The following is a 24157-nucleotide window of genomic DNA, read 5'->3' on the forward strand; positions in this document are numbered from 1 at the left end:
GCTCACACAAACATCCCTGTTACCGACAGAGTCCAGATGCTCGAAACAGGAGGAAAAAAGACGCAGCTTCGCGAGCGCGGCGAGGGCGTGTTCTTCTGGCCTCGGCGGCCGCAGAAAGCACACGCTACAAGATGATCTGATCCTGCAGGCTCGGGTCTTCACGCCGAAGGGAGTCGTAGCACCCTCGGCATCGACGACGTCTTCAGCAAAGCCCGACCCAGCCTCGGGCGGCGCCGCGGTCCAGGGGCTCCTCCGGGAATCCGGCCCGAGCAGGCGGCTCAACCGGTTACCCCTGGGGCCTCGGTCAACCGGCTTCCAAGGGCGCCAGCCCGATCTGAGGCCTCGACTGACCGACTTTGGCGTCGGCTCCGCTGACGGACAACACGGCTAGGCTCCGGCCAACCAGGTTCCCCATTCTCGAGCCAACTCCGCCTCTGTTCATACTGATATCGCTACCCCCGGCCTCGATCCACCGAAGGGCGGCCGAGGGGTCTCTTCAACTAAGCTAGAGGAGCCTCACATAACAAGGCCGGACGGGCCGAGGGATTCCTACGCCTCCGGGATACGGATACCTCACCCGTCACCTTGACACGGGGCAACTCATGCTTGGTAAAGCGGTTCAGATAATCAAACAGGCGAGACTTAGTGCTCGAAAATGAGGAAAAAACACGGCTCCGCGCCAAAATTACATACACGTTCAGGCCTCGACAGCCACAATGAACGAACTCACTGGCATTCGAAGTGCCATTACAAACGGAACTCCGGTTCCCCCTCCGCAGGTACGAACAACCCCACTCCGAGGGGGAAGGCCTGCGGAGCGACGGAAGGCCGACGAACGGCGCGCCGTCACCTGCTCCAGCAGTGGCGACGACGGCGACTTCTGCTCCGGGGGGCCGAACAGCGGCAACGCTGACCTCAGGGTGGATGCCGCTGCCAGGAGGCCCCCGCCCATGCCAAAACTCGTGAGGCAAGGACGGGCAGAAGGCCGTAGAAGTTGGAGGTCAGCCCGTGGCCGGTCCCGGCCGCCGCACCGGCGGAAGAACCTCTTCCGGCTGTCGTGGCAGACGCCGACGCCGCAAGTGGCCCCGAAGCCACTCGCGGCTGAAGACCAGGCACGCTGCAGCTGCCGGACGCCACGGGCAATGCCCGCTTCTCCCCCCATCACTGAGTGAAGGAGCAGGCCACCGCCCACGCAGGGGCCGACCCCAACTCGGCACTCTCCCCTCCCCAGCCTTGGTGATGAAAATCCTTGAGGCTGAGGAAGGGGCAGAGGCCGCAGCCCGGCTCGCTTTCCCCCACCATCAAGCTGGAGGTCGCCATCTTGGGTGACCGCCGGTGGCGGGGTGTGGCCAGGCTGCGTGATGAAAATCCTTGAAGCCGAACGATGGCTGAGAGGTGCCAACTCCCATGGAGTTGCGTTCCTCCAACGAGGAGGCGGAAAGGCGGCGGATACCCCCCATCCGGGGGCTTGGAAGACGGGAAGACCCGACGCTTAAGGGAGGAAGAAGACATGGTTGCCTTACGAAAGGAGCCCCCCTCCTTTTAAAGGCAACTCCCCCTACGTGCGCCCCCAAGGCGCCGCGGGCCGAGTCTTCTCCAACACGCTCCAAGGCCCTCCCCTGCGACTCGGGGGCTGGGTCCCGCATGTCATGCAAGCCGGCTCAGGGCAGAAGAAGCCAAACCGCCGCGCATGGTGCGCACGACAGTCCAGCGGTTACAGGCGACTCCCCATTTTCGCCCAGACCAACGGGCAGAAGGGGCGGGCAGCCATGCAGGCGGCATGCAACCGCGCCAGATGGACGCGCTTCTCCGACTTCTGACACGCCAGCTTGGAACCCAGGCCCACGCGTCGAGCAACCGGCGCGCTAGTTGCTGCGTGCAAGCAACCGCACCGCCACTTGTGCCACCATCGCGCCCCTTCGGTTGCGAAGCCTATGCCACGACTCGAGGCGACCCAACAGCGCCAGACTGGCGCGTCGGTCAAAGCGACCGAAAGTGGGCCGGCAGTAATAGCGGTGGCAGGCGGGCGGGCGCAGCGGGCACGTCGTCAGCCAGGCTCACGTCCCATCCTGAGACAGCAAGAGAGCCTCCTCTCACGGCGTGAAGACGGTGCACCCGTGACCCGTTCCTCGAACGGATCGCACGCGCGCAACGGCCGCCCCGCCAACCACTCGCCCCGTCGCATTAACTCCGCGGCGGGACACGCGGCGCCTCTGGTAGGAGGAGCGCGCGACGCTTCACCTTCGCCGCAATAACCGCGTCAGAAAAGGTACGCCACGTCGTCCGATTTCGTATCCTTTTCCGTTTTCCTCTTTCTCTATCTCTTGCAACAGGGACCGGGAAAGGGGGATACCCCGAAAGGGATCCTTCTCCGCGAAGGAACCGGGCTCCGAGCCCCCCATTACTGATCAGGGGTTCGAAGGCTGGCCCCCCGAGGGTTCAACAGTCGCCTCAGATCGCGTGGGCCCGACACCCACTACTGGTCAGGGGTTCGAAGGCCAGCCCCCCGAAGGGCTCCATGGCCGCCTCAGGCTACTCGGGCTCCGCGCCCATTACTGATCAGGGGTTCGAAGGCTGGCCCCCGAAGGGTTCACAGTCGCCTCAGACACCGAGCGAGGGATGACCAGGGGTACGTTCGATACATAACCGAGGCTCGGGCTGCGCTCCCGAGGTACCCTAGGACATTTCCGAGACCAGCGGGAACGATCTTGTAACGGAATCCCATCGGAGGGAGGCATCGAGCCCTCGGACCCCGTCGCCAGGGGACCGGGTCCGGCAAATCACCCGCAGGTACTTTTGGGCGTGCCTCTGGGCCCCTAGCCGACCCCCAACGAACGGGGCACGGACGTCCACTCGGATTACCCGCTTGCAGCTCACCGGAGACACCATGTTCGGTGCCCATCGAGGGTAACATGGCGCACTCCCCCCCTCCTCCTTGCGGAAAGGCGACGTAGGGGCGTATGTAAAAAGCCGAGTCTGTCCCTGATCGTCCTCTCGCCCTGTGCAGAGGCTCGGGGGCTGCTCTCGCAAAAACCGGCTCCGGCCAAATCGTTGACAGCGTCAACATACCAGCCCGAGAGCTTGGGCCCCGACCGTGCACCCGGGCTACGGCCAGTTCGCATGAGGGAACGACCAGACCAGCCGAAGCGTTAAGCGAAGTATTAAGACCTCGAAGGAGTGTAACCACTCCTCCGAGGCCTCGGGGGCTACACCCGGCGGGTGCGCTCGCGCGCACCCACCGGAACGAAATGCAACCGAGAAAGGCTGGTCCCCTTGCAAAAAAGTGCGACAAAAGCCTCCAAGCGAGTGCTAACACTCCCTTCGAGGCTCGGGGGCTACTGTAGGGGACCATAATTAGGGGTACCCTCAAGGCGCCTAATTCTCAGCTGGTAACCCCCATCAGCATAAAGCTGCAAAGGCCTGATGGGCACGATTAAGTCAGGGATCAGTCCACACGAGTGACTCGATCACGCTTCACCCGAGCCTAGCCTCGGCCAAAGGCAGCCGACCTCGAGAGACTTCCGTCTCGCCCGAGGCCCCCTTTTTATGGCGGACACATCACCGGCTCGCCCAAGGCCTTGGCTTCGCTCAGAAGCAACCTTGACTAAATCACCACACCAACTGACCAAATTGCAGGGGCATTTAACGCAAAGGTGGCCTGACACCTCTATCCTGACACGCGCCCCCGGCAGAGCCGAGGTGACCGCCGTCACTCCACCGCTCCACTGGCCAGTCTGACAGAAGGACAGCGCCGCCTGCGCCACTCCGACTGCAGTGCCACTCGACAGAATGAGTCTGACAGGCAATCAGGCCTTGCCAAAGGCGCCACGGCGAACTCCGCTCCGCCCGACCCCAGGGCTCGGACTCGGGCTAAGACCCGGAAGACGGCGAACTCCGCTCCGCCCGACCCCAGGGCTCGGACTCGGGCTAAGACCCGGAAGACGGCGAACTCCGCTCCGCCCGACCCCAGGGCTCGGACTCGGGCTAAGACCCGGAAGACGGTGAACTCCGCTCCGCCCGACCCCAGGGCTCGGACTCGGGCTAAGACCCGGAAGACGGCAAACTCCGCTCCGCCCGACCCCCGGGGCTCGGACTCGGGCTAAGACCCGGAAGACGGCGAACTCCGCTCCGCCCGACCCCAGGGCTCGGACTCGGGCTAAGACCCGGAAGACGGCGAACTCCGCTCCGCCCGACCCCAGGGCTCGGACTCGGGCTAAGACCCGGAAGACGGCGAACTCCGCTCCGCCCGACCCCAGGGCTCGGACTCGGGCTAAGACCCGGAAGACGGCGAACTCCGCTCCGCCCGACCCCAGGGCTCGGACTCGGGCTAAGACCCGGAAGACGACGAAACTCCGCCTCGCCCGACCCCAGGGCTCGGACTCCGCCCTGGCCTCGGCCGAACGACTTCCGCCTCGCCCGACCCCTTGGCTCGGGCTCGGCCACGGCAACAGAAGGCAGACTCAACCTCGGCTTCGGAGGAAACCCCACGTCGCCCTGCCTAGGGCACAGACCGCCACGTCAACAGGAGGCGCCATCATCATCCTACCCCGAATCGACTCGGGTCACGGAGAACAAGACCGGCGTCTCATCCGGCCAGCTCCGCCAGAGGGGCAATGATGGTGCTCCACAAGCTCCATGACGACGGCGGCCCCCAGCTCTCTTACGGAAGCCGGACGACGTCAGCAAGGACTCGACCGCTCCAACAGCTGTCCCTCCATCAGGCTCCGCCGCACCTCCGACAGCCACGACATCACGCCAGCAGGGTGCCCAGATCTCTCCGGCTGCCACATTGGCATGTACCTAGGGCGCTAGCTCTCCCTCCGCTAGACACGTAGCACTCTGCTACACCACCCCATTGTACACCTGGATCCTCTCCTTACGACTATAAAAGGAAGGACCAGGGCCTTCTCAGAGAAGGTTGGCCGCGCGGGACCGAGGACGGGACAGGCGCTCTCTTGGGGCCGCTCGCTCCCCTCACCCGCGTGGACGCTTGTAATCCCCCTACTGCAAGCGCACCTGACCTGGGCGCGGGACGAACACGAAGGCCGCAGGACTTCCACCTCTCTCACGCTCGGCTCCGGCCACCTCGCCTCTCCCCCCTTCGCGCTCGCCCACGCGCTCGACCCATCTGGGCTGGGGCACGCAGCACACTCACTCGTCGGCTTAGGGACCCCCCTGTCTCGAAAAAAGGGGGAACCCCTCTGCTGGGTGATCTTCGTTCTTGTCGTCGTCGTGGGCCCTGCCACCCTCGGCGGGTGGCCCGGCCCTGTGGAAATGACGCCGAAGCATAACGCACTCCTCGAGGGTGTGCTTGACGGGCCCCTGATGGTAGGGGCACGGCTCCTTGAGCATCTTGTCGAAGAGGTTTGCACCTCCGGGGGGCTTCCGAGGGTTCTTATACTCGGCGGCGGCGACAAGGTCCGCGTCGGCGGCGTCGCGTTTCGATTGCGACTTCTTCTTGCCTTTCTTCTTGGCGCCGCGCGGAGCAGACGCCTCGGGAGCTTCTTCCGATGGGCGGCCCTGGGGCTGCTTGTCCTTTCGGAAGATAGCCTCGACCGCCTCCTGGCCGGAGGCGAACTTGGTGGCGATGTCCATCAGCTCGCTCGCCCTGGTGGGGGTTTTGCGACCCAGCTTGCTCACCAGGTCGCGGCAAGTGGTGCCGGCGAGGAACGCGCCGATGACATCCGAGTCGGTGATGTTGGGCAGCTCGGTGCGCTGCTTCGAGAATCGCCGGATGTAGTCCCGGAGCGACTCCCCCGGCTGTTGCCGGCAGCTTCGAAGGTCCCAGGAATTCCCGGGGTGCACGTATGTGCCCTGGAAATTGCCAGCGAAGGCTTGGACCAAGTCGTCCCAGTTGGAAATCTGCCCCGGAGGCAGGTGCTCCAACCAGGCGCGAGCAGTGTCGGAGAGGAACAGGGGGAGGTTGCGGATGATGAGGTTGTCGTCGTCCGTTCCACCCAGTTGGCAGGCAAGGCGGTAGTCCGCGAGCCACAGTTCCGGTCTCGTTTCCCCCGAGTACTTTGTGATAGTAGTCGGGGGTCGGAACCGGGTCGGGAATGGCGCCCGTCGGATGGCCCGACTGAAGGCCTGCGGACCGGGTGGTTCGGGCGAGGGACTCCGATCCTCCCCGCTGTCGTAGCGCCCCCCACGCCTGGGGTGGTAGCCTCGGCGCACCCTTTCGTCGAGGTGAGCCCGACGGTCGCGTCGATGGTGCTCGTTGCCGAGGTGGCCCGGGGCCGCAGGCGCGGTGTTGCGCGTGCGCCCGGTGTAGACCGAGGCTTCCCGCATGAATCGGGAAGTCGCGGCATGAGGTTCCGAGGGATATCCTTGCCTCCGGGATGCAGTGCTCTCGGCCCGCCGGGCCGCAGCGCCTTCCAGGAGATTCTTGAGTTCTCCCTGGATTCGCCGACCCTCGGTGGTTGACGGCTCCGGCATCGCGCGGATGAGCATTGCTGCGGTTGCCAGGTTCTGACCGACCCCGCTGGATGCGGGCGGCGGCCTGATCCTAACATCGTTGGCGATGCGGTGCTGGAGACCTTGGGGCGGATGACGTATTTCTCCGGCCAGGGGTTGGCCCACCCATGCCTGCCCGACGTCCCGACGGATCGGCTCAAGCGCTCCTGTTCCCTCGTTGAGCCTGGCCTGCGCCTCGCGGACTTGCTCGAGTTGTGGGTCGTAACCCCCCGCCGGAGCGGGGACCACAGCTAGCTCCCGTGGGATGTCGGCACGAGGCACCGGCCTGGGGAGGTCACCATCCTCCGGCATGCCAAGATGGTTGCCTTCGGTGGGATCCCCTAGCTCGATGTGGAAACATTCGCGGCTTGGGCCGCAGCTCTCGTCGCCAAGGCTGCGGCTTCCATCGGAACAGTCGGATAGACAGTAGTCATATGCGGTCATGAAGTCCCGCACGGCACTGGGGTTGCCAAGTCCGGAGAAATCCCAACCGATGCTGGGATCATCATCTTCCTCGGACCCAGAGGGCCCGTAGGTCGAGACGTCCGTCAGTCGGTCCCAAGGCGACCGCATACAGAACCTCAGTGGGGTTGCACTCGCCTCAATGAGAGCGCCCGCCAAAACGAGGTCGTTTGGCGGGTTGAGGCCGAGTCGAAATGACGCAAGATGGGAGTTAGTCGTTACCTTTTGGTCGACGAGGAGCGACGTAGTCACACCGGGGACTGGTTGCGCCGTCATCCCTGGTTCGAGGGCGACGTCCTGCAGGCTTTCCGCGAGCGCGCCGGCGTCGTCTTCTTGCTCAAGGTCAGCGTGCCGCGGGGGGACGGCGCTCTCCTCCGTCTCGAACGCGAGGTCGACATCCGGCGTGCCTTCCGTCGGGGCGTCGGGGGCGTCGATTCGCTCGACGGCCGACGAAGCGCGGCCTCCCGTCTGGCCTTGACGGCTCCGCCTCCTCCTCCGTTGGCGGGGGAGAGAACGGAGCGAGCCCGAATATTGCTCTTCCATCACGCGGGGAAGACGTCGTCGATTCCGCCGCCGGCGGGCGGGTTGTCGGCCGCCATTGTCGTAGTCGCGCGGCGGTGGAAGAAGTGTCATGTCGTAGCTGCCGTCGAAGGACATGAACTCGAGAGTCCCGAAGCGAAGCACCGTCCCGGGCCGGAGAGGTTGCTGGAGACTGCCCATCTGGAGCTTGACGGGGAGCTGTTCGTCAGCACGCAGCAGGCCCCTACCTGGCGCGCCAACTGTCGGCGTTTCGAGACAGGGGGGTCCCTAAGCCGACGAGTGAGTGTGCTGCGTGCCCCAGCCCAGATGGGTCGAGCGCGTGGGCGAGCGCGAAGGGGGGAGAGGCGAGGTGGCCGGAGCCGAGCGTGAGAGAGGTGGAAGTCCCGCGGCCTTCGTGTTCGTCCCGCGCCCAGGTCAGGTGCGCTTGCAGTAGGGGGGTTACAAGCGTCCACGCGGGTGAGGGAAGCGAGCGGCCCCAAGAGAGCGCCTGTCCCGTCCTCGGTCCCGCGCGGCCAACCTTTTTTGAGAAGGCCCTGGTCCTTCCTTTTATAGTCGTAAGGAGAGGATCCAGGTGTACAATGGGGATGTAGCAGAGTGCTACGTGTCTAGCGGAGGGAGAGCTAGCGCCCTAGGTACATGCCAATGTGGCAGCCGGAGAGATCTGGGCACCCCGCTGGCGTGATGTCGTGGCTGTCGGAGGTGCGGCGGAGCCTGATGGAGGGACAGCTGTTGGAGCGGTCGAGTCCCTGCTGACGTTGTCCTGCTTCCGTAAGAGAGCTGGGGGCCGCCGTCGTCATAGAGCTTGTGGAGCGCCATCATTGCCTCTCTGGCGGAGCTGACCGGATGAGACGTCGGTCTTGTTCTCCATGACCCGAGTCGATTCGGGGTGGGATGATGATGGCGCCTCCTGTTGACGTGGCGGTCTGTGCCCTAGGCAGGGCGACGTGGGGTTTCCTCCGAAGCCGAGGTTGAGTCTGCCTTCTGTTGCCGTGGCCGAGCCCGAGCCAAGGGGTCGGGCGAGGCGGAAGTCGTTCGGCCGAGGCCAGGGCGGAGTCCGAGCCCTGGGGTCGGGCGAGGCGGAGTTTCGTCGTCTTCCGGGTCTTAGCCCGAGTCCGAGCCCTGGGGTCGGGCGGAGCGGAGTTCGCCGTCTTCCGGGTCTTAGCCCGAGTCCGAGCCCTGGGGTCGGGCGGAGCGGAGTTCGCCGTCTTCCGGGTCTTAGCCCGAGTCCGAGCCCTGGGGTCGGGCGGAGCGGAGTTCGCCGTCTTCCGGGTCTTAGCCCGAGTCCGAGCCCTGGGGTCGGGCGGAGCGGAGTTCGCCGTCTTCCGGGTCTTAGCCCGAGTCCGAGCCCTGGGGTCGGGCGGAGCGGAGTTCGCCGTGGCGCCTTTGGCAAGGCCTGATTGCCTGTCAGACTCACTCTGTCGAGTGGCACTGCAGTCGGAGTGGCGTAGGCGGCGCTGTCCTTCTGTCAGACTGGCCAGTGGAGCGGTGGAGTGACGGCGGTCACCTCGGCTCTGCCGAGGGCGCGTGTCAGGATAGAGGTGTCAGGCCACCTTTGCGTTAAATGCCCCTGCAATTTGGTCAGTCGGTGTGGTGATTTAGTCAAGGTTGCTTCTGAGCGAAGTCAAGGCCTTGGGCGAGCCGGTGATGTGTCCGCCATAAAAAGGGGGCCTCGGGCGAGACGGAAGTCTCTCGAGGTCGGCTGCCTTTGGCCGAGGCTAGGCTCGGGTGAAGCGTGATCGAGTCACTCGTGTGGACTGATCCCTGACTTAATCGTGTCCATCAGGCCTTTGCAGCTTTATGCTGATGGGGTTACCAGCTGAGAATTAGGCGCCTTGAGGGTACCCCTAATTATGGTCCCCGACAAGAGTGGATCCAGCTGGTTCACTCAAACCTGGTGAATTTACGTTACTATGGCTAGGATTGGAGATAACATAAGGCTTTGTTCCGGACCATGGAGAGAGGAGAAAGTTTAAACCGGACCTATTTTGCTTCCAGTTTAAAGCTAAACGAACGGTTGAAATGACCCCAACTAAATTCCAAATTAGATCAATTTATTTCAACTGGAACGAGCCTCGAACCAGGCCAATCCGGTCGATACGACCGGGCCCTTGCGTGGGTTTTCAGATGGACTTTGACCGGGCCCGTGCGTGGGTTCTCGCGGCGCAAGAGCCTCCGTCGTCCCGTCCGTCGCTGCTGTCATCCTCATCCGCATCCGGCGTGCAGTAGGAGTGTAGGACGCTAGGATAGGATTAGGACCACAACGACCGCATCGAGAAAGGCGACGAGCCCATCCGATCGCTCTCCGCCGAACACCGTGCATTTTTTGCTCTGTTCGTTGTATCGTGTGCAACGTACCCCGCGCCATCTAGATGGATCTCGATCACACATGCATATAATGCTATGCAGGCATTATATAATGTTAGCAGATGATGATCTATAATGTTAGCTGATGATGGCCGGTTTTCCATCTGCATGCATGCAGGCAGATGACGATCGAGCGGATCGGATGGGCAGACGCCACCAACCCCGCCCGCCCGACGTGAAACACGGTGTCGATCAGCAGGGCCGGGTGGGTGGTTGTTGTCCCGTTCGCGGGGCAACCAACAGCAGCGGGCAGCGGCGCAGAGGATCCCATATCCTATCCTGACGGACGCCGCCCATATATGTCATGTCGCGCCTCGTCTCCCTCTCTGTCTGTCTCTACACTATACAGCCGGGCCGCGTCCATACGGCACGTGGTGGTGCGCCTCCTCCACACGTACGTACTGTACGTACGCTTCCCCGCCCGTCTCCCCCACCGCTTCCAGGCAACATATATATCTGATTCGAGAGCAGGCGGAGTTGCGGATTAGCTGCTGGTCCGATCCAGAAGCTCCTAGACGATGATGGACGTGGAGTACCACGAGGTGAGTGAGCAAATAAATTAAAGCTGCCGCATGCTCTGCTAATCTAGCTAGTAGTAGTAGTAACTAGTTTGCTTGTTCGATCCTTGATGGCCTCATCAATCAATCGATCTCTGATGGCCATTTGGTTCTGGTTCTTGTTCTGATGATGCATGGGTGGCGCGCGTGCGTGCGCGCGCGCAGGAGTACGTGAGGAACGCGAGGGGCGTGCAGCTCTTCACCTGCGTCTGGCTGCCGGCGCCGTCCTCCGCGCCCACCAAAGCGCTCGTCTTCCTCTGCCATGGTACGTCGTCGTCGTCGTCGTAGACTGCCCTTCACTTCACTTGGACGTCGTCACCACACATCCGCACAAGCACCTTGCTGCTGTGCGTTGATTGAGTTCCTTCTGCCAAGTCTGCGAACTATAGTATGCGTAGCATATAGCATCACCAAAGCATAAAAGAGAGCTTCGAAATTTCCTAACGAAGAATGGGTTTTTATTTGAAGTAATGGACCGGATATGTGCATTCATTGACCTTTTTCTTGTCCCTGTGCGCTTTGCTTGGATCCAGGCTACGGGATGGAGTGCAGCGACTTCATGAGAGGTACACACACGTACACACGCCCCAGTTTTCATACCCCATATGACCATGATCGTGTCCTTCTCTCTCTCTCTCTCTCTCTCTCTCTCTCTCTCTCTCTCTCTCTCTCTCTCTCTCTCTCTTCCTTCCACTAACTCTTGGTGCGCGATGCGTCTAGGTAACAAATGGAACAGCTAGTAGTAACACTCAATATAAGTGTCAAGACGTCTCATAATTTAGACAGCTGAGTAGAAAGTTAAGCAGGCATGCAATGCAACTAGCACCGGACACAACTAGGGCTGGACAAAATACTCGTGGCTCGTGAGCTCGCTCGACTCGTGGTCAGCTCGGCTCGGCTCGACTCGGCTCGTTTCAATTTTATCACGAGCTGAGCTAACATCTCAGCTCGGTTCGTTAACGAGCCAGCTCGACACGAGCTCGAGCCAGCTCGTTAGCTCGAATGAGCTAGCATTTATCTATAAAACAAAGCATATACTTGTATTGGATGAATTAATAAGTGACGAACTATGTTTGTTTAGGGTTTAAATGATGTGATATATAAAATTATGAGTATTGTTAGTCTTTTCTAGTGTTAAATTAGTATAAAATTAACTAGCAATTGATTATATTGTTGTATATATACATGTATACTATTTTTTGTTGTGGCTCGCGAGCTAAACGAGCCAGCTCGAGCTCGCAAACGAGCCGAGCCGAGCTGGTTCTCTGGCTCGGTTCCTTAACGAGCCGAGCCAGCTCGTTTTCTTAACGAGCCAGCTCGAGCTCGGTCGAGTTGAGCCGAGCTGGCTCGATATCCACCCCTAGACACAACCAAACCTCATATTTGACCGCGCAGGCTCCAAAAGACGAAAAAAATAATGGAATAATGAGACATGTTGCGGAGCTGTTAACGCCCACCAAAAAAGCATGGAACCACTTTGCGCTCTTCTTCTCTAGGCAAAAGAGGTTGGTTTTTTTTTGTAATCTGAGAAAGGTGTATATATGATTGAAACCACCAGCGCCGAAAGGGAACTGAAATAAATGAAAAGAAAATTCTGAAAGCATGGACACCCATCGCCAGCCCGACCCAGGAGATTATCTTAGGTTGTCGATCGTGTAAAGTAGGAGGATTTACACTATAGATGATACTATTTACAAACTGAAGTTTATAATAAGGGATAAGATAGAATAGATATTGAAGACAACAACCTTAGGCTATCTCCAAAGATTATCTCAGCCTATCTCGAGCAAGACTATATATATATATATATATATATATATATATATATATATATATATATATATATATATATATATATATATATATATATATATATATATATATATATATATATATATATATATATATATATATATATATATATATATATATATATATATATATATATATATATATATATATATATATATGCGTTCTATCTGCAAACAATGTATTGTGTGCAAACAATGTATTGTGCAGTGTAGTGTGCGGTGCAAATGTTTTGCACGGTTATAGGCTGCTGAGCACGATTTTAACATCAAGCACGGCCTTAACAACTTAGCTTGTCGAATTGGTTCCTTTTCTTTTTCATCTCTGCTCTCTTTGTAGATATGGCCTCATCAGATTGCTGCTAAACTTGTTCAGGGTTTTTTCTTACTCCGTCTTACATTTAGAAGAACGCGTGAAGCAAATAAAGTTAGTACTGTAGGTGGTAATTACGTACACTACTCTTCTGCCTTGTAGCCCGGCCAGGGGGGGTTGCTTTTGCTTGACCACTAACGGAAGGTACTTTTCATAAAGAGGTCTGCTGCAAGTGGCAATGCAAAGCCACCCAACAGCGAATTCCCTGGTGTTCTTTGTATCATTTGGCGCATAAATTTAAATAAGTAAGAACTTGAATATCTCATTTAGAGTTATAATTGTTTCATTTTATTTGAACCTACACCTAGGGGTGGTAATGGGTCATGACCCAAATGTTCCTTCCCAGATTGTTTGGACTCTTAAATAATTTTAGTTCAAAAATGAATAGAAATAGAGCTCGATTACAATCAGATCTGATCCTTACATTGTACAGTATAAAATTTAGAGCCCATTACCACCCATACCTCCACGTCTGTATAGCCCAAATAAAGATAGATGCCACAAATATGTGGAAACTATGGCCCTACTTTGGCATCAAATTGTTATGTTATGTAGTCATTATTGTACAAGCAGAGAATTTACAGTGCTACTACAAATTTAGGGGGTGTTTGGGACTGCTTCACTTCACGAATTCTAGCTTAGATCAACAAAACTCTAGCCAAACACTTCCAACTTCACCGGCTCAGCTTCACAAAAAAATAGTGAAGTTGGGGTTAACTTCACCCTTTTTTATAAAGCAACGAATAGGGTGTTTCACAAACGCTATTTTGCAATAAATTAACTCGTGAAGTTAGGGAATAATTATCCACCGCTGCCACCGATTACACAATAAATTGCTTCTTTTTTTCTCCCATACCCCATCTAGCGCTCACATTTCCCTTTCTCTGTTATCTGCATCTTCATGGATCCGCAGGCCCTAACGCCGGCGCCGGTAGGCATAGGACCACGCTGGTGCCGCTGGGCATAGAAATAGAGCTTGTTTTTCCTTCTTTTCTTTCCTTCCCCAACGCATCTCCTTCTTTCTCTTCTCGTATGGAACCCTCCGGCGCAACAGCACCCGGGGTCAGCGGTTGTTGTGTTGCATGGCAGTCACTATGAACGAGGTGGAGCCATTGTACGAGCTGTACAAGAAGCTAAGTTATCCCATCGTCAAAGACGGACTCATCCACAAGGTCGGGATCGACCCATCGATACATTCCCTAGTTTATTGCGCCACTGACAGGTTGGAGCTGAAGCAGGGTTACAAGCTAAACACATCAAAATATAAAATATTGGTGAACTCTAGAGTAGAGCAACTCTATGGTAAAGTTGGTGAAGCAGAACTGGAGTTGGTGTCTTGGTGGAGTGGAGCAGTCTCAAACACACTCTTAGTTCTCTTAGTTTAGTATAAGCGGAAAGGGTTTACGGTGATACTGCAAGTTTGTTTAGTCTATATGCTACTACAATTTACAGTGCACAAATTAGTTTAGGATCTGTTTGTTTTAATCTCAATCTATATGGATTAGAAGGGATTAAGTGAGTTTAAATCCCTAGCAAGTCAAAATTCCTCCTACTCTCTCTCAATTATCTCTAATCCACATGGAACAGGAATAACAGGACAAGACCTTATTGTACAAACAAAGAATTTATATGTGGAAACAATTTCTGTATTGCTAGTCATGGTTTTTACAGTGCTAGTACAATTCAGTTTAGTAGCAATGGCAATGGGTCGGGTGGAGCAAAAACCTGCCCGCGAGTGCACGCGCGAAATGTACCTAAATTCGTCCACGATCACACCCGCGGGTGCAATTCCAAACCCACACTCGAACCCGTTAGGTTTCGAGTCACCCGTGTGTTTTAAACTATAATTCATCTATAAACAATTAAGTACCAATAATAATGAAGTTATATCTACGGATTTTGAACGTTGAGCAGCAATAAAACATTTCATGAACCATTAGCCAAGTTACTTATTCAGAATAATTACTATTGTATCTTAATTATTTTTTTACATAATAAGGATGAATCAAATTTCGGATCACATTGGGCCCTACTATAATCTGGGGCAGTTTTTAATGCAAGTCACATTCGTGCTCAAAAGAAAGAAAGGGCAAGGACAGATCTGACCAGTGAGCTACCATCCAACAGCCTCTCCTGATCACTTGAAGAAACAGGCATCTCGTTTCAAATTGTTGGCGTGTGGTCCTTCCTTCCTTTCTTTCTTACGTCAACTTCACAAATTCCAAACCCTAATTAAAATCCATCTATCACTATCCACACATTGCTGAAAGTCTCTGCACACCGTCGCTTCTGATGATTCCAGAAACGACAGTTGTTTGTTGCGTACGTTCAGTGACCAAAAGCTAAGCGGCCGGGGGTTTCTTGTCTGAATCGGTTTCGTAAGAAATCAAGTTGCTTTTCTTGATACATGCTCATGCATGGACCATCAGGCTGGCAGTAGCTGGTGGTGTCCCTGAAACATAGTCTGTGGTTCGCACTGAAGGCTTCACCATGGATCATTGATGCTCATGAATCGCTAGCCTTAAAAATGAAAACTGCTGGGTGGTGGCATGATGCCCCCCGTCTAACGGTGGGGAACACGTTTTACTGGCAGCATGTGGGATGAAGCTGGCCACAGCAGGGTATGGCGTGTTTGGTATCGATTATGAGGGCCACGGCAAGTCCATGGGTGCCAGGTGCTACATCCACAAGTTTGAGAGCCTCGTGGCCGACTGCGACATGTTCTTCAAGTCCATCTGTGGTACGTAAACATCTTTTCCTTGGAAATTACTGGGTAAAAGTGTTACCAGGACCTGAAAAAGTTTATAGTAGTTTGAACTCTTCTGCAGACATGGAGGGATACAGGAACAAGAGCCGGTTTCTATACGGCGAGTCCATGGGCGGAGCCGTGGCTCTACTGCTGCACAGGAAGGATCCGACCTTCTGGGACGGTGCAGTTCTTGTGGCGCCAATGTGCAAGGTGCTATTCCATACTGAACCTGATTAAACTGTCATGGTTTCTGGAGCCTGCTTGAATGACGTTACAGATATCGGAGAAAGTGAAGCCGCACCCGGTGGTGGTCACCCTGCTAACTCAGGTGGAGGAGATCATCCCCAAGTGGAAGATCGTCCCCACCAAGGACGTCATCGACTCCGCATTCAAGGACCCCGTCAAGCGCGAGAAGGTCAATGATGCACATGGTTTTTTTTTCTGAATTATTGCTGTTTGATTTTGCGGAACAGCCATAGTTGAATTGAAATATTGCGTGCGTGGACAGATCAGGAAGAACACGCTCATCTACCAGGACAAGCCCCGGCTGAAGACGGCGCTGGAGCTTCTCAGGACCAGCATGGATGTGGAAGACAGTCTGTCAGAGGTATTGCGTCTCAGTATATATGCTCTAGCTGTTTCAGTACTGTAGAGAGACAACGCAACAGCTGCTGTTCGACTTCGACCTCCAGTTTCTTGACATGTTTTCGTTTCCACAGGTGAGGATGCCGTTCCTCGTCCTGCACGGCGAGGCCGACGCGGTGACCGACCCCGAGGTCAGCCGCGCCCTCTACGAGCGCGCGGCCAGCGCCGACAAGACCATGAAGCTCTACCCGGGGATGTGGCACGGCCTCACCGCCGGCGAGCCTGACGACAACGTGGAGCTGGTGTTCTCCGACATCGTCTCGTGGCTCGACAAGCGCAGTCGCCACTGGGAACCCGACGAGCGGGTGAGAAGGGCTCCGCCGGAGCCTGAGAACAAGCGCCGCGTCACCAGCAGCAGCAGTCAACGGCCCGGCAGCTTCCTCTGCGGACTAGGCTGCCGCTGCCGGCAACACCAGCAACAGTGTAGTAGGATGTAGATATGGAAAACGCTTGCTTTTTCCTCCTCCTTTAAGTTGTTGACAAAGAACTGAGAAAAGTCATGGTCTCAACAAAGATCTTGTTCCATCCTAAGAACTGTGTTTCTTTGTTCTAGTATAGTTTCTGGGAGCAGGATAGGCATTCTCCGCGTGTCAACAAAGAAAGAACTAGACCCACCAAAGCAGGGCACACTTGCAAAAGCAAACAAAAAAAAGTGAGCTATACCATATATATGATGCTATGCTCTCAACAAAGAATTAGATCATCCAGGTTTATCCCCAACGGTTCAACTGGAATTTTTTTTGTATAGCTAATGGCTGAGCGAACTGAGAGAGAAAAAATACAGGAGAAAGAATAGCATTACAGCATCAACCAAGGTATTTCAGCGACACATTCCCGACGAACTACATGGCCATAGCTTTTGTCAGTAAGGAGAGGAGGGTCGACCAAGCAGCTAGAAGCAGGCCACCAAAAATTTCCAAGTCCCGTGCTCCTCTTCCGTCCTAGCCTTGCTGGTTTCCGGTGGTGGCAGCCGCGGTGTCTTGGTCGCCGAAGATGCGCTTGCGGAAGTCGGTGACCATGAGGGGAAGGCCCTCGCGGAGGGGGATCTTCGGCTCCCACCCAAGGAGCTCCTTGGCACGGCCGATGTCGGGCTTGCGCTTGTGTGGGTCGTCCTGGGTGTTCTGACGGAACTCGATCCGTGCGTTGGGGTCGATGGTGTCCTGGACAACCTTGGCAAGCTCCAGCATGGTGAACTCGCCGGGGTTGCCCAGGTTAAATGGTCCTACATGCTCGCCTTCCATCAGCTTCATCAGACCCTCGACCTGGGAGAAGACCCACAAATCAGTACAATGAATGCAAAGAATAATAGATTCCCTTGTAATGAATAGTTCGAGCATCCCACTTGCTGGCTAGGCCACTAAGCCACCGGAAAAAAAAAATCAAATCTGGTACTCTGGCAGTGATGTTGAATCGAGTGTCTCTTATTTTTTTTTCAATATATGTTGAGTAGAGGTAGACTTGCCAGATCAGAAACATATTGGAAACTCCTGGTTTGCTTTCCATCACCATAAACCGTCAAGGGCTCCTTCCTCAGTGCCTGCAACCATAACCGCACGTAGTAAGTTTTTAGTTGTCATCTTTTGGGTTCTGTAACTAAGATAAACAGCAGTGTACATATTATTTACCTGAGCAACGAAGTTACTGACAACACGGCCATCGTCAATGCACATGCGAGGGCCATATGTGTTGAAGATACGTGCGATCCTAACCTGGAAACAACAAGAAATCACCAAGATGAATCTACTTCATCGCAGACGAAATGAAATTCCAACCGACCAAACCGACATTTTTGGATTGCGACTTACCTCAAGGTTGGCACCACGGTGGTAATCCATGGTCAACGTTTCGGCTGTACGCTTGCCCTCATCGTAACAGCTCCTGACACCTGTCATTCAGAAATCGTACCCATCAGTAAAACTCTGCAGAGAGCAGGCAAGAGCTTGCCTACTCTGTAAAGAAGCCGTCGAGTATCCAACGGCCAACAAATGCTATGTAAATAGCTCAACAAACTTCATTCATTGTTTTAGGTGCAATGGTTGGTGGGCGTTTGGTTAGGCATAGTTGGTCAAGTATAGTTGTGTTCTCCTATTGCTTTATTGAAAAGGATTTGCACCTCAAAGTGGCCCTCTTGGAGCAAATTCCACCAACCAACATTGTCCTTTTCCACCAAAAAGAACCAAAACATGCAAGAGACCCACCAAGTTAAGATTCCATAGCCAGCATCTCCAAGATACCCTTTTGCATATTGCTTATACAAGACTTCTTTCATGCAACAGTAAGCTTCAAGTCTGGACCAGCACTGTTTTCTGAAAAGGGCTCATTCCTGCTTACTACAGCTCGGATTAAAAAAAAATAATAAAGATTTGACAACGTAGAGCCTTCCTGTTTGCAACAGTACATTGTCCAGCTTGCAATTCCCTCCTCCCTCTCTTTTTCTTGGTTTTGTTCACTAAAAGACTATGGCTGCAGGGTATATGTTTAGGACAACCCCTCAGTCGTGAGTCGTCTATGCTCTCTCCAAAGTTATACTCATACAAAAGCATGACAAAGAAAGAATGCGCATGAGAGATCATTTATTTGGTGGCTGACAGTTCCCTGCCATATGCATGACACAACTAACAATTAGCTAACCTCATCATGCTAGATCTAAGAAACATGAATGATCATTTGTCGCTGCAACAAATTAATTTCAAGAGTTCAACCAAGAGAGTATAAACAACAAGAGTTATTACCGATGGGATTGACATTGCCCCAGTAAGTCTCCACCTGCGGGTGCTGGAGGGGATCACCATAGACCTCACTGGTACTGGTGAGGAGGAACCTAGCATTGATCCTCTTTGCCAATCCAAGCATGTTCAGAGTCCCAACCACATTGGTCTTGTGCTATCACAAAGGTTAAGGCTACAAACCATCTCAAGAAAGCAAAACAAGCAGAAACTAAATGAATTAGCCACCCTTTTGACTTCGTCACATTGCTACTCCCCAATCAGTTGCAAAACAAGTAAAGCATAAAGAAATCACGTGAAGTGAACAGTAAGCAAAGTTGTTTCGAAAGTGGAAAGGGCAAAGGCCACTTGACGTCAACTTTTGTGTTGTTGAAAATTGAAATGCGCCCTTTATGTCAGAACTCAGAAGTAAGCAAAGTCCACCACTGACCCAGATCCAGGCACACCTTGCGCTTACTTTTCGCTCCCATGAACAGATCATGAAGCAAAGTAAAACAGTAAGGAACAATTGAGTTCATATCTCGGCTTTAACTGTTGCTAGTACGTTTTCTCTATTCCAAACGCACGGGAAACTTAAGTCAGCATTCAGAAACATAAAAAAAAAGTTTTTTTCTGAGAAATACAAATGGTTTCGACAGGGAAATGATGCGATGATTTGAGATCTTCAGTTGAATCTCGAGAATTTGAGTTCAACTGAACATTTGACGCCAGATTTCATAGATGCAAATAAACAGAAGAAATTTCTTTTGCGTTAAATGAAAAGGAGGGATTGCCCTTGAGCAAAGGGCAGCCTAGCAGACAGAGATCTGAAACGGCCGACCTGGTGGCTGTGCTTTGCATCAGTTGAGCAGAAAACTCCAAAATCAGAGTGAAACGTGGCGCAAATCTCGAGCTCCGGACAAAATTCTCCTACTGTGCCATATTCCCATTTCATGGACCGACCCGGAATCTCAGGGAGTAGTGAATCGGGCCTCATCCTCCCAGAAGCATTGCGTGTTAACCGATAAACCTGGAGAAAGGAACAAATTCCCCACCAAAATGCAATAGAAACCAAATCCATCCCTATAACAATATAAAACATTTTGTTTGGCACCAAAAGAAGAAAAATAGAACCGATCGCGATCCAGGCATCAATCATGAATCAGTCATGGAGGAAAGGAAAAGAACGCAACAGAACTGAAGGAATTCGTAGAGAAAGGATATGATTGTTTTGATGGGGTTGTATTTGTAGTGGACGGGGGACGCGGGGCAGGCGAGGTGGTAGATCTGGTCGACCTCGAGCAGGATGGGCTCGACGACGTCGTGGCGTATCATCTCGAAGTTGGGGTCGCCGAGGTGGTGCAGGACGTTGTCCTTGCGGCCGGTGAAGAAGTTGTCGACGACGATGACACTGTCTCCGCGCTGCAGGAGGCGGTCCACCAGGTGGCTGCCGACGAAGCCGGCGCCGCCGGTGACGAGGACGCGGAGCACCTTCCTCTTGAGGCCCAGCGGCACCTTGCCGCCGACGAAGTGCCGCGTGGCCACGTCGCGGTGGTGGGCGGGCTCGACGGAGAAACGGGCGAGCGGGTTGTTGTTGGAGTAGGACGAGGCGGCGGAGGAGGAGGAGGAGGCGGACGGGGAGGCGATGGAGATGACGGCGGCGGCGATGAGCATCCCGGCGAGCGCGAAGAGCGGGCGGTTCTCGGCGACGGCGTAGCGGGCCGCGCGGGGCAGCCACGCAAGCGGCTTAGACGGCTTCGGGGAGTAGCCCCCGGCGCCGGCGCTGGCGGCCGTGAACGCCCCGCCGCCGCGGTAGGTGAGCTCGGACGCCATCTCCGTCGTGAATCTAGGGGGGAGGCGGGAGGGCCCTCGGCGAAACTCCCAGCGAGGGACCTGGACGCGATTCGGACAGGTCTCGCGGGGGTGGCAGCGGCAGCGGCTGGAGCAGAGAGGTATTTATGGGCGGGGGAGCGGTGGCTCGCCGGGGGAGAGATGCGGGGTCGTGGCCCTTGGATGCGGGGTGGACGGCGGGGGATCGAGTTTTCTGTGGCGCGGTGGGGGCGGGCTGGCCGAGCTCCCTGGACAGGAGTGTGATCTGGTGCGCATGGGCGGCCGCCGGGACAGGTGTGCGACCCGGAGGAGGCCGGGGGTGGGTGGCCAGTGGCCAGTTGGCCACTGCCCACGGGCTCCAACTTTTTTGCAATTTGGCCCTTTTCGGGTTTTTTTCCCACATTTATGCCTCTGGCAGTTTCATTTCAAAAAATGGACCCTTAGCTCGGCGCCGTCATCATTGGCGCCGAGCATGTGTGTGCCGGCGCCAATACTATTGGCGCTTATACGTCAGACGCCGGTGTGATCTGGATTGACGTGGCACGTACCTCGGCGCCATAGATCTTGGCGCCGAGGTAGGCGCCCGGTCAACGACGCCTACCTCGGCGCCAAGATCTATGGCGCCGAGGTACGTTCCTATAAATAGTACCCTACGTCTGGCTTGTTGCTGTGCTCATTTCAATTCTTCTAAACTAGAGATGTCTAGGCGTGGTAAATATGCTAAACAAAGGTAAGTTTTGGATTTGCCTCTTATTTTGTGAGTCTATTATATTTCTGATTGTTATAGAGTTTATGGAAATTTAGGAAGGGTCCTTTGACCGGAACTGCCTTCGACCCGCTGCCTTTGCCAAGTGGTGTTCCAGTGCCTATGTGTTTTTGTGGTGATCCTTGTAAGGTCGATAAGTCTGAAGATCATGACACCTATCGACAGAGGTATTGGATGTGTGCTAACTTTGCATTTGAGCCAACTGTTGTTCAACGTCGGATGAATTTAATGGTGAGAATAGTCTTGTAATATGTTTACATTTGTGAATGTTTTTGTAAATGTTTTTTTGCGTACTAATAATTGCACATTTTGTAGACTCCTCCACCGCTATGTGATTTTGAGCAGTGGATTGACACCGAAATATCAGAGAAAGATAAGAAGTGGCTGGAGAATCTTCAAAAGTGGGATGCAGAGGACAAAGAGAGGATGAAAAAAAGACGAGAGGAGCTTGCTGCCGAGCAACAACGTGAAGACGAAGAGAAAATGAGGCGTGTTGCTGAATGCAGGGAAGATAAGGAGAAGAAGCTTGAGCGTGCACGTCGTGCAAAGGAAGCAATGGAGGAGAACCCTGATGCATTTCGCAAAGGCAAATGGCCCCGTTGTACTCAGTAGTATTGGTGTTTTATTTGAAGTTATGTAATAATGAACTTATTATTCGGTAATATGTATTGTCGAACAATGATATTTCGTAATGAATTACCTTCAAATTGATGAAAAATTACATAAATACATAATTGATGAAAAGTAGATTTAAAGCAATTCTTGAAGGCGACTTGAAGCAATTGAAATAGATAACCAACACGCTAAAAGCAATTGATACATAAGAGTTTTCTAGTAGTGCTCCCACATTCCAAATTGAGTTGAGCCTTCCCCATAGTATCCTCCCATTGTTGGTGTCTGCTGTGGGTGCGGTGGAGACGACGGAGGACCAACATTCTTGTTGTGACAAGGGCAGCAACAATATGGATCTGGGCATACTTGCACCTGTGAAGCACCACCATTGTTTGTGTCTCTTTCTTCCTCATCATTTTTGTTGCTTACTTCTCTCTCTAGATCAAATATCCTATTCTGTAGGTAGGATATGTATTCCGCATGAGGAAAAATTGGACGAGGATCTACCCAACGAGTGAACCCACAATTCTCCTTGACCAATGAATGCTGCATAAATGTTTATAGTTAGTTCCACCATGTATTTAGAAAAAAGGACTAGAAATTAATTTGTACATATGCATAAGGACATCTGAAGAAACGCCGGCCTCCATCAATTCCACCCTCAACGAACATCTGCACCAAGCAATCCTCGCCATGCATGCACTTCGGCCAATCTTCTCTCCTATTATCGTAGGACCTAAGTCTAACCTCTTTGTTGAAATCTTTTTTACTTTGAACTGGAAAGTTAAAAACCGCCTCTTCAAAAAAATCTGGACCAAGAGGGCCATCAAAAGACATTGGAGTTAACTTCCCTCCATCCTTTCGTCTCTCATTTACCGCACCCTTGCCCCTAGAAGACCCTGAAGCCATTCTATTGCACAATGAAGCAAATGTACAAAGGATCGTGTATATATAGGCTAAAGGATAGATAGTGTAATAGATTATAAACATCAGATATGTACAAAAACTCTGAAAAGGCTATGTTCTAGTTCTGAAAAGGCTACATGTCCTACGCTATGTTCTTTTTCTGAAAAGGCTATATATACAATCCTGAAAAGGCTATTTTTACACTCTGAAAAGGCTATATAAGCACTCCTGAAAAGGCTACGAAATGGATCTGAAAAGTATAGATGCTAGTCCTAAAATTAATGCTTCTGAAAAGGCTATGTAATAGTTATGTAAAGGCTACATGACATAACCAACAATTTCACAAAATTTCGGCAGAGTTTTCTCTGTTTTTTGTCAATCCAAGACATACTCATAGATAAGCATAACATACAAGTGCATACAATTGTAAACAATTCCAAGCAAGCTCATAAAAGTCTAAACAAGTTCATTACAAGTCCATAGAATTCATACAAGTCCATTAAAATGTCATACAAGCCCGTAGAGGCCAAATGAGTCCATTACAAGTCTATATAATTCATACGTTACATAACAAGTCCATAGAGTCCAAACCAATTCAACGTCTCCTAGTCTTACCCTTGCCTAAAGCGTCGGTGCCTGGAGTGTAACGTTGTGGAGAGCGGTGTCGCCTACGATCCTGTGGTTGTAATGGCTGTGTCGAAGGAGCCCCCTCAAGCTGTGAAGGTCCTATCTCGTCGTGATCGTAGTCGAAGCCAGCACCAAGACCTGTGGAGGGCGTTGCTGTGTCGGTACACGATGGTACATGGACGTCATGTGCAACAGTAGTCCTGCAGCCACAGCGAGCAGCAGCTCCACGTAGGCGCCTAGATAAACGCTGCATGCCAAAGACATATTAGTTTACAACATATTCATAACACGCTAAAGGCTATAAACGATGCATGTGGGCTTACCTGCAAGAAGCTGCGCATGCTGCTGTCGCCCGTAGTCAAAAGTTGGCGATCAATGTCCTCTACCGACCGTCGCAATGTGTTACCCTGTACAACACAATTTGCCTGGGTGCGCCACAAGTACATGACAAGTCATTAAGGACAACCACATGCTTCCTCGACTCTTGTGACTCGCCGTCAGAAGTAGTACCAGCTTGAAGGAATACCTCATATGTCCCTGACTGTAAGTCAAAACAATCAACAGTGTGTGTGTTTGCCCTTTCCTTTGCCTTCTCTAGAAAGGTCTTAGGCTTTGGAGCCCATCTCTCTCCCTCATTCTGCAATCCAACTGCGTGGGTGTGTCTATCATTGAACCATGCCACAAGCTTGTAAAAGGTAAATGTCACTATAGCAGTGACCGGCATACCACGTATGCCCAACAATAATTTGTTGAATGACTC

At 53.5% G+C, this 24157-nt stretch overlaps 3 protein-coding genes and 1 long non-coding RNA gene across 4 annotated transcripts; 2 read left to right on the forward strand and 2 right to left on the reverse strand.

The window, feature by feature from the left end:
- The first annotated feature begins 10207 nt into the window (after positions 1-10207).
- Positions 10208-16480, forward strand: LOC100193405 (alpha/beta-Hydrolases superfamily protein). The gene is made up of 8 exons (NM_001358724.1): positions 10208-10361; positions 10542-10641; positions 10910-10942; positions 15151-15297; positions 15386-15516; positions 15584-15721; positions 15815-15913; positions 16026-16480. Exons 1-8 carry the CDS (start codon positions 10338-10340, stop codon positions 16386-16388), a joined length of 1035 nt encoding a protein of 344 aa, NP_001345653.1. The 5' UTR covers positions 10208-10337; the 3' UTR covers positions 16389-16480.
- Positions 16481-16648: 168 nt separating this feature from the next.
- LOC100272553 (UDP-glucuronic acid decarboxylase 4) lies at positions 16649-20566 on the reverse strand. Its single transcript, NM_001147020.2, has 6 exons — positions 19881-20566; positions 18684-18831; positions 17757-17836; positions 17577-17660; positions 17414-17488; positions 16649-17213 (listed from the first exon to the last, which is right to left on the reverse strand). The coding sequence occupies exons 1-6, from the start codon at positions 20487-20489 to the stop codon at positions 16893-16895; spliced, it is 1317 nt and encodes a 438-aa protein (NP_001140492.2). The 5' UTR covers positions 20490-20566; the 3' UTR covers positions 16649-16892.
- Positions 20567-20909: 343 nt separating this feature from the next.
- LOC103635520 (uncharacterized) lies at positions 20910-21944 on the forward strand. The gene is made up of 3 exons (XM_008657951.4): positions 20910-21216; positions 21291-21483; positions 21568-21944. The coding sequence occupies exons 1-3, from the start codon at positions 21104-21106 to the stop codon at positions 21862-21864; spliced, it is 603 nt and encodes a 200-aa protein (XP_008656173.2). The 5' UTR covers positions 20910-21103; the 3' UTR covers positions 21865-21944.
- A 130-nt stretch (positions 21945-22074) lies between these two features.
- LOC109941586 (uncharacterized) lies at positions 22075-23807 on the reverse strand. The gene is made up of 3 exons (XR_002264244.3): positions 23721-23807; positions 22477-23644; positions 22075-22410 (listed from the first exon to the last, which is right to left on the reverse strand). It is a non-coding gene; the product is annotated as an uncharacterized lncRNA (long non-coding RNA).
- Between the last annotated feature and the right edge of the window lie 350 nt (positions 23808-24157).

The sequence above is a fragment of the Zea mays genome, chromosome 8 (genome assembly GCF_902167145.1).
Source record: "Zea mays cultivar B73 chromosome 8, Zm-B73-REFERENCE-NAM-5.0, whole genome shotgun sequence".
Lineage (NCBI taxonomy): Eukaryota > Viridiplantae > Streptophyta > Magnoliopsida > Poales > Poaceae > Zea > Zea mays.